At 32.4% G+C, this 10,532-nt stretch overlaps 1 protein-coding gene across 1 annotated transcript in view; it reads right to left on the bottom strand.

Annotated features, from left to right (window-relative positions):
- The window catches only part of LOC117171482, a 30,770-nt gene that overhangs the window by 9,664 nt on the left and 10,574 nt on the right, over positions 1 to 10,532 (bottom strand). Inside the window, exon 2 of the mRNA XM_033358838.1 lies at positions 3,719 to 3,934. Coding sequence (XP_033214729.1) covers positions 3,719 to 3,931 — 213 coding nt within the window. The 5' untranslated portion in view covers positions 3,932 to 3,934. The remainder of the gene's footprint in view (positions 1 to 3,718; positions 3,935 to 10,532) is intronic.

The following is a 10,532-nucleotide window of genomic DNA, read 5'->3' as shown; positions in this document are numbered from 1 at the left end:
ATTGAGAACCTACAGAAACCGGATGTGCGAATAGATTTCCAAAATAAGATAATCGAAAGCATAGATAGGGCAACATGGGAGGACCGTATAAAAAATAAAGATATAGAGGGCGCCTGGACAAAGTTACGGGATATCCTTGTTAGATGTACGATCGAACTGTGTGGTACCGCAGTTGTAGGAAGAATGTCTGGTAATGCGTGGTGAAATGATGAAATTCAGGCTGTCCAAAAAGCAAAGAGAGAAGCGTACATGAGAACTTTGAACATCAGGTCTTAGCAATGAGGAAAGAAATAGACGTAGAAATGATTATAGACACAAAGACAGGATACTCAAACGATTAGATAAGGAACGTAAAGATACAATTAGAGCAGAAGAATAGATGAAAATACAAAACGACTTTGAAGGAAGCAAGAAACTGCTTTATAAAAACATGAAAGGAAACAAAAGTACAGAATTCGTCAACATGAGAAATAGTAGGGGGGAAATGGTATATGATGCAGGCGGAATATTAGAGGCTTTCAGAGACTATTTTAGGAGACAATTCGGAGATGAAGCTATAGGACACCAAAACTGCGATATTGAACACGATGCGATAGAAAACTCAATTGAGAAAATCTGTGTTACTGAGGTGAGGGATATAATTAAGAACTTGAAAAACGGTAAGGCTGCCGGGTTAGACTGTATTAACGCTGAAATGCTTAAACACGGTGGCGCGTGCATACCACATAAACTGTGCGAATTGATAAATTTATGTTTCGAGATGGGGGACGTCGCAGACGATTGGAAAAAAGCGATTATCTTACCAATATACAAAAGAAAGGGAGATAAATGCAAGTGCAATAATTACAGAGGGATTAGCTTATTAAGCACCGTAAGTAAAATATGTTCAAAAATTCTTATTCGTAGGGTAATGAAAATAACAGAAGCAAAGATTTGGGAAGTCCAAAGTGGGTTTATGCCAGGAAGGTCATGTACGGATCAAATATTTAGCTTAAGACAAATAACAGAAACAAGTTGTGAGAGTAGGAAAAAAAGTTTTCTGTGCATTTGTTAACCTAGAAAAACCTTTTGACAAGGTAGATAGAAGTAAAATTTGGGAAGTCCTGAAAGAGTATGGAGTCAACGGATGGCTCCTACAAGCTATAAAAACAATATATATGGCTATAGCAAAGCGAGTATAAGGTTGAATGGGAAATTGAGGGACTATTTCGATATTATTCAAGGGGTTAAGGCAGAGTCAATCGAAGACGCACAAAGAATGTGGAATAAACTAAATGCAAACATGAAGAGCATGGGCTTAAAAATTAACGCAAATAAAACAAAAATTATGGTGTTCGAAGGAAAGAGTGAGAAAATACTATGAAATATTGTATTAAATGATGAGAGAATTGAACAAGTTGATAAGTTCGTATACCTTGGTAGCTTATTTACTAGGGACGGGAAGATAGATGAGGAATTAGATAGACACATAAACGAAGGTAAGAAGGTTATTGGTAGAACAGGTCCCCTTATCAGAAGTAAAAATATATCAAATAAAGCTAAAATGGCAATACAGAATTCTATATTTGTACCGACTGTACTATACGGTGGCGAGACATGGACTTATCAAAAAGAAGATATGAGTAAAATTAACGCAATTGACATGAGATTCATGCGCATAATATGCGGGAAAACTCTGATGCACAAAGTAAGTAACGAGATAATTGTAAAAGAATGTGGTGCAGAAGAGACGCTAGTAGACACATGGGAAAGAAATCGGTTAAGATGGTTCGGGCATGTTGAGAGAATGCCAAATGAACGCCTAACGAAACAAGTGTATCAAGATAAAGTAAATGGCAGCGTGCCCAGAGGTAGACCGCGGAAAGAATGGTTAGAATGTGTGAATGAGATCCTAGTTAGAAGAGATATAAGAAGTCACAAAACCATGAGAGCCTGCATGAAAAAATACATGGACATAAAAGAAGCTAGAGAAGTATGCCAGGACAGGAAAGTATGGTGGAAAATAGTTAATAAAAAGAGTGTCAGTCGAGTGAATGACGCCTGAAACAAAAGACCTTGGCCACTAATGGACCCAAGTGGGGAACCTTACATAACGACTTTGTGAGGATCTTCACTTGAGGTGATTGCTAGAGATATTTATCAGCAACCTGGGTCGGAGCAGTGTTGCTGAAGGAACGTGTTATTTACATAAATAATACGAGAATTCTGGATCAATCTGAAAATTCTCTAGAAGTAAGGGGTCATATACGTACCACGTTACTAATTTTAGGCTCCCCCCCCCCCCCCCCCCCCCCCCGAAAAGTAATGTAGTCCAAATTCTATCAAAACATTGGAAAGAGGATTTTGTAAACGAAAAATGGGTAATAACGGGGAAATAAATTCTTTCAAATAAAATTAATGTAAATAGTATATTGAATGCAATATGAAACACTTTAAATTCATGAGGTTTCAGGTCGAAATATGTATTGAATTTTCAACAAACAAGATTAATTTTCTAACCAAAAAGATGAATTTTCAACAAAATACATCAATTTTCGACTAAATACTTGGATTTTCATCTTATAAGTAATAAGTTTCTAACAAAAAATGGGATAGTGTAATTTAGAGATAAAAAAATTAATTTTTACCCAAAAAATTGTCAACAAAAAATATAATTTTAAACTGAAGAGGTGAATCTTAAAAAATATGAATTTTTAACAATCTAGCTCAACTTTCAACCAAGCAGTTGAATTGTTAACAAATTAATATAAATTTTTAAACAAATATTTACATTTTCTACCTAATTGTTAAAGCCAACCAAAGCAGATTAATTTAAAAACAAACATTTACATTTCAACAGTTCAAAATTAAATTGTTTAAAATTGAAGAAATTGAAAATTGAATTTGCAGCAGCTGAAAATTAAACAAAATCGATTATTAATTTTTTATCAGATGAGAGTTTAATTTCAGAAAATAGAAGAAAATTCAAAATTAAATAGTCAACTGTCGAACATTGATGTTAAATTAAAAATGAAAAAAAAATTTAACATTGAGTTTTAATCAATAGTCATCAGAGGGACTCTCAGAAGGGAATTTATAGGATTTAAAAAAATCCTAACTCTGAACATCTCCTTGTAACTATATCCAATTTGTAAAAAAAATTCTTTGATGTCAGAAGTCATTAGTAATTTTTAATCTTCTCCTACTTTCCCCTTTTTTCGTGGAAATATTATTTTATTTCCCCTTTTTTGTGTTCCTTTTGCACTGTGACCCCTGATATCAATTCAAGTTCAAAATTCATTTCTTTTTATTAAAAAATTAAATATCTTGTTGAAAAAGCGTTTCATATTGAATTAAATATGGTGCCTAGTATAATTTTATTTAAAAGAAATGTATTCTCCAATTTTCGTGAAAAATCGGTGATACCTTATTTCCCCTCGTACAAAATGCTATAGCACAGGCATATTCAGCGAGGGAAAATTTGGTCGTATTTACTTCCGATCCACATGTTTCGTTTCCACAACTACGCCTCCTTCCTCAGCTGTAAGAGTGAGGCGGAACTCTTCCTTGCTAAGTAAGGAGGCGTGTTGGTGGAAATGAGACATCTGGCTAAGCAAAACTGCAACCAAATTTCCCCTCGCTGAAGACACCTGCTTGCGTATGGTTATAGCACAGCCATGGACTGTACAGTCTAAAATTTGGATATCTATAAATTAATCAATTGTATTTTCCCTTATACCTTTACGGCAACTCGAGAAACAGTCATCTCGAGTGGTGCTGTATGCAGTTGTTGATGATAGACGCTATTATCATCATCATCAAGCCTATTTCTTCTAATCGATTCTCTGTGAAGAGCATCCAAAGCGCGCTCCAATCTGCCTCCACATCCGTCATAACTTCCGCTGATCGGTGACATCGTCAGGAACAATACCACTGACAATCGAAGAAGCATTTCCTGTGACAATAATGAACAGAGTAGAGGAAGTTATTATTTCATCTTGCATAATTTGACTTCAGTTACACATTTAACGTGTGTTCAGAGTGACTCGGGAAATCTACACTGGCGCCCATAATTTTTCAAAAAGGTCGAGCAATAGCCTGCGGCGAGCCGTCCATCCGTCGTACTTTTTCCAAGGTGGGGAAGTGAAGGGAAAAGAAATATTGGTAAATAGAGGAAGAAAGGGGCGGGGAAGTGAAGGAAACCAGTAGTGAGGGGTGTTTAAAGGTCCTGTGAGGCGAAATGAGGGAATAGGAAGTGATTGGAAATAAGGGGAGGAGAAGCACGTGAATTAAGGGGAAATTAAAGGAAGAGAAGTAGGGAAAGTGAGGCGAAATGAGAGTAGGGGATGTTGGGGGAGAGTTAGAGCGGGGGCGTGAAGGGAGTAGGGGAAGTGAGGGAGAGTAGAAGAAATAAGAAGACAGGTTAAGTGAAAGAAGAGGGACTAGGAAGAGGAAGTAGGAGAAGCAAGTGTAAGTGAAGGTATGTAGGGGATATGAGAAGTAGAGAAAGGGGAGTAATAGTCTGGGATAGAGAGGAAAAGGATTAGTATCAAAGGAAGAAGTTGGAGATGAAATGGAAGGTGAAGTGAGGGGAGGGGAATGTAGAAGGAATGAGAGAGGAAAAGTATGGGATAGGGAGATTTGAACGACTTAATTAACGTTTCAATAGGCTACAAAACCATTTTTTGTAGGCCTACGGCGCCTACTTTGGCTGTTTTTTTTTTAATACGCAGTTAGTAAGTTCTGAGTTATGGAAATCTGAAAAATCCCCATTTTTTTGGATTTTCAGCGGAAAATCACTACTTAAAAAAAAAAAACTTTATGCCTTTGGATCTAATAAATTTCTCGAAAAGTGTTCCACAGCTGAGTGAAAGTAAACTTAATTTGCAATCATTCCAAAAGAAGAACAATGGTCATGTGTTGACCATTTTTTCCTGTTTGTTTTTGGGGGTAAAAAAATGGAGTCCCGTTTTTTCAACATAAATTACTCCAGGCTGCTTGGAATATCTGAATATTCTGAATATCCAGCGTAATCTAGATAATTTGGAGTAATTTATATAGATAGTCCAAAAAGTTTTCAACTATTTTGTTAATAATTTGTTTTTTGTTGTTGAGAAATAATTGTTTTGACTAAAACTTTAACTGTTACGTTATTGGTTAAAAATTGATCTTTTTTAGTTGACAATTTATTATTATTATTATTATTGCAGAGCCTTTTTCGGTGAGAAATTAATCTTCTTGGTTGAAAATTTATGTTCTTGATTGAAAATTTAACTATTTGTTGAAAAATTAATCTACTTTGGAAAAAAGTTAACAATTTGGTTAAGAAAGAATTTTTTTGGCTAAATGTTGAACTATTTGGTTGAAAATGAGTCTTTTTAGATTAAAATTTATTTTATTTAAAATTGATTTGTTTCATTTCTAGATGAAAATTGATATTTTTTAGTTGAAAATTCAACTTTACTTGGTTAAAAGTTGAGCTACAATGTTAAAAATTCATATTGCTAGTTGAAGATTCTAGACTTTAATTAAAAATTAATTTTTAAAATTAAAAATTAATTTTTAAAATTAAAAATTAATTTTTGAACTGAAATTTTAACTATTCTATTTTTGAAAGTAAATTTATTTGGCTAATTTCAAAATTCAACTATTTGGTTCAAATGGCTGGTTGCAAATTCCTTCTTTTTTGCTTTAAAATTAATTCTTTTAACTGAAAATGAAGCTATTCCACTTTTGTTTATAAATTTATATTTTTGAGTTGAAAATTCGTGTATTTTATTAAACATTCGACTTTTTTGGTAAAAAATTAATCTCCTTGATTGAACGTTAAACTACTTTAAAAAAATCTTTTTTGTTGTTGATGCATCATTTTAGTTGAGAATTCATCTCTTTGGTTAAAAATTGAACTATTTGAGTGGAACTATTTTCATGCTTTATGGTTAAAAATTTATTTTTAACTGAAAATTTATCTACGACAGTGAAAAATTATCTCTGGTTAAAAGTTAATTTTTTAAACTGAAAATGAAACTATTACATTTGTAATTATAAAAATCGTCTTTAATTAGTTAAAAAGTTGAATATTTGGTTGAATATTAACGTATTCTGTTAAAAATGAGTCTTTTTTTTTGGTAGAAAATTAATCTTCTTAGTTAAAAGTTTAACGTATTTCTTTTTAATTTCTATCCTTGGATAAAGATTCATGCAGTTAAAAATTCAAATCTCTGGTAGAAAATTGAACTATTTTGATGGAAATTAGTTGTTTTATGGTTGAAAATTTATTTCCTAACTGAAAAAGCCACTAATCTTATTGAAGATTAATCATTTTAATTGAAAATTCATCTCTTGCGTTGTAAATTGTTGTAACTTTAATTATTTTGTTAAGAAATTGTTGTTTTTGATTAAAATTGATTTTTTAACTGAAAATTTAACTATTTTGTTGAAATTCTTTTCTAAAATTGTTCATCGCTCTATTTTCGTCAATAAATACAAAAATATTACAAATGATTGGGAAAAAATTTGCAGAGAACTCATGAGCTTGTTCGACATAAATCTAGGAACTGGGAACTAGGATCGCCTGCACGTGACCCGCACAAACTTGACCCGTCACACGTTCGCACAAAAACGTGATGCGTTTGTGCACAACCTCGACGACTGCGCGTTTTCACGCCTTCTCGGTTTATGTTTAGAAACTGGTGAGTCCAGCAGTCTTCAAGGTTTTGAATCCTCCGAGTTATGAATTTATCAATTATATCAATTAAATCGCACAAATAAAGATTTTCTTTTTATATTGAAGTCGAAAGTTTACAGGAACTGTTCGTAGAAAATTGGAACTTTTCGTAAAAAAGTGCTCAAATTTTCCATGCATTTCTGATTGATACAAGATTCAATTGATTTTTTATTTTCGTATCCGCGACCTAGCTACAACTTCGTCACTTTTTTACGGACAAATTTTTTTCGCGCTGGACCGCATTTTTAAGAGTTGATCCCCCTTTGGAATAATAAAGTTGACATTTTTTTCAATCTATGCGATCTTTTCGTGCCATGAACCTGACGTGCCCACATCATTAAAATATCTCCGCAGGCATATCCTGTAGAAACTCGGTGAATTTGTACTCGCTGAAACAGAGCATGAATGTGTCTTCCTTCCTTCCACGACAGACTAGTGAAACTAGGAAGCACAATTTGGATGGTGGGCAATATTCAATTTCAGATGGACACAGGTCAGATATCTCGGACACTTGTCATAGTGAAACTGAATACTGAATCATGAAACTAGAAAGTCCGTTTTTGTTTTGCGATGTTCTATCAATTTCGAGAATTTATAATCAAATCATATTATCTGAAAACATAACTTTCCATGTCAACTGAGAAGGATGTTACGTTGCAGTTAATGAACGTATTACATGTTGATGAAGGCATGCAGATACTGAAAAATAATGCAGCTACAGAGTGTCAATTCAGAAAGCATACACAGTAAATTGCAGGATATGAAACCGTTGCAAATCATTCTGATTATCAATTAACCAGATCAAAATGATCCACTTTTACGGATCCAAAATTAATTTTTGCCCTAATTCATTCATATTTATTGAGTGGCAGCTGTTATACTTTTTATTGAAAGTCATAGAATGGTTAGCCATGACCGATATAATATTTAAAACCAAGCAATATTCTAGAAAATTTTGAATTTCAGAGTAGGAGAAAATGACTATTTTCCTATATCAGTTCTGGAAGACTTACATCTTCTTAGAATTAACAGAAAATATTTTAGAAAACATTGATTTTTCAATAAAATCCACTAATTTTCAACAAATAGTGGAATTTTCAAATAAAAATATCAATATTTAACCAATTAGTTGAATTTTCAGCCAAAGGAGACTAATTTCCAACCAAGAATAAAAAATAACAAATTCTTAAGAAAAGAGATGAATTTTTAAATAAAATGAAGAATTATCAACAAAAAATATGAATTTTCAAACAAGGTGATAAATTTTCTAATTTATCTGCTATATCATCAGAGATTGTATCTTACCGACAGTAGATCAACCCTCCAAACCATGAAGGCAGAAAATCTACACAATATCGATCAAGTTAAGAATATTCAATAACAGAAAATGCTTAACGTCTTAATAAGACTAGATGGAAAATAATATTTCTAAATTAAAATTAAAATTATTTCTTGAAAAAAGATCCTACTCCATCTTCAATCCATTGGGAAACGAACCACAAAACTTCTGATTTCCGGACAGGTGCTTTTCCAATTAAGCTATTAGAGGGATCAGAATAAGAACTCTTAATTCAAGAAAATAACGCTAATTTTTAGCTAGATGTTAATAATACAAGTAATTATGTTTTAATTTAATTTTAATTTTAATTTTACTTAAATTAATCTTTAATTTAATTTTTTAATTTTTCTCATTCTGATTCCTCTAATAGCTTAATTGGAAAAGCACCTGACCGGAAATCAGAAGTTTTGTGATTCGTTTCCCAATGGAGTGAAGATGGAGTAGGATCTTTTTTTCAAGAAATAATTTTAATTTTAATTTATCAATTTTCTACCCAAAAAGATGAATTCTCTACGACAAATGTATACATTTATAAAAAATGTATATATTTTAAACCAAAATCACCTTAATCCGACCAAAAATGACGAATTGCAAAGAAAATATTTGAATGTTCATCTTGCAAATATATTAAATTTACAGTTAAAAAATTAATTTTCTACCAAGAGAGCATATTGTTAGCACAGTATTTCATTTTCAACCAAATACATCAATTTTGAACTAATGTGCTGAATCTTCAGCTGAAAAAATGGATTTTCAAAAAAAAATGGAATAGTGTAATTTTCAGTTTAAAAGATGAATTTCAATGACAAAATGAATTTTCAAAAATATATGATAAGGTGTCGTGCACATAATGCATCACAATTTTTGGTTGTTAATATCGTATCCTTCTATTTAAACAAAGGAAAAACGTGTTACGCATTGTTCAACCAAATAGTTCAATTTTCAACAAAAAATAAAAATTATGAACCAAAAGTAGGATAGTTTAATTTTCAGTTAAAAAACTTAATTTTCAGACTAAAATTATGAATGTTGAACCGAAAAAAACACTATCTTTAACAAAAAAATTCAACTTTGAACCAAGTAGTTGACTTTTCAACCAAAAAGAATCACTTTCTAACATAATTATTATTGAATTTTCAACAACAACATTTGATCTTCAACTAATACAATTTTTAATAGGAAAATATAAGCATTCTTATACAACAATTTAATAGTCGAATTTTCAGAAAAAATTAACTTTACAAGAAAAAATAGTTCGATTTTCAACAACAAGATGAAATGCATATCAAAAGAGATGAATACTCAACTAAAAAGACTTTATTTTGCAGCCAAGAATATTAATTTTCAACCCAAAAATGGAATAATTAAATTTTCGAGTTGAAAAATGAATGCTTAATAAAAAATTCATTTTCAACAAAATATAATAAATCATTGATTAAAAAAATATAACAAAAAAGTTCCACCAAAATTGACCAAAATTAATTTTCAACCAAAAAACGAATGTTCAGTAAAATAGTTGAATCGCTAACCTACGAGATAAATTTAGAGATGGTGCTTCGTTCAACTTTTGGAAGATTTAAAATGATCTAACTCCAGCAAGGATTGTTTTAGAAAGAAAGAAAAATTTTAATTTTTTTCGGGTTTTGTATTATGATTACACCATTAAGCCATTTCCCTTTCGGGGTAGGCGTGACTCACTCGGTAGGGGAAAGGAGTAGTGTGTGGAAGGGATAGAGATTTTTCATATTGATCCAGAATTCTCGTGCTATTCAAGTAAGTAACACGTTCGTTCCGCAACACTGCTCCGACCCAGGTTGCTGATCAATCTCTCTAGTAATCACCCCAAGCGAAGAATCTCACGAAGTCTTTATGTAAGGTTCCCCACTTGGGTCCATTAGTGGCCAAGGTCTTTTGTTTCAGGCGTCATTCACTCTACTGACACTCTTTTTATTAACTATTTGCCGGCATACTTTCCTGTCCTAGCATACTTCTCTAGCTTCTTTTATGTCCATGCATTTTTTTATGCAAACTCTCGTGTTTCTGTGAGTTCTTATGTCTCTTCTAACTAGGGTCTCATTCACACATACTAACCATTCTTTCCGCGGTCTACCTCTGGGCACGTTGCCATTTACTTTTCCTTAATACACTTGTTTCGTTAGTCGTTCATTTGGCATTCTCTCAACATGTCCGAACCATCTTAACCAATTTCTTTCCCATTAGTCTACTAGCGTCTCTTCTGCACCACATTCTTTTAGAATTATCTCGTTACTTACTTTGTCCATCAGGGTTGTCCCGCATATTATGCGCATGAATCTCATGTCAATTGCGTTAATTTTACTCTTATCTTTTTCTTGATAAGTCCATGTCTCGCTACCGTATAGTACTCTCTTTCCTTCGAACACCATAGTTTTTGTTTTATTTGCGTTAATTTTGAGGCCCATGCTCTTCATGCTTGCATCTAGTTTATTCAACATTCTTTGTAAGTCT

The sequence above is a fragment of the Belonocnema kinseyi genome, chromosome 4 (genome assembly GCF_010883055.1).
Source record: "Belonocnema kinseyi isolate 2016_QV_RU_SX_M_011 chromosome 4, B_treatae_v1, whole genome shotgun sequence".
NCBI lineage: Eukaryota > Metazoa > Arthropoda > Insecta > Hymenoptera > Cynipidae > Belonocnema > Belonocnema kinseyi.
Note: the sequence above shows the minus strand (reverse complement) of the source record. Positions and strands in the feature narration are given on the sequence as shown.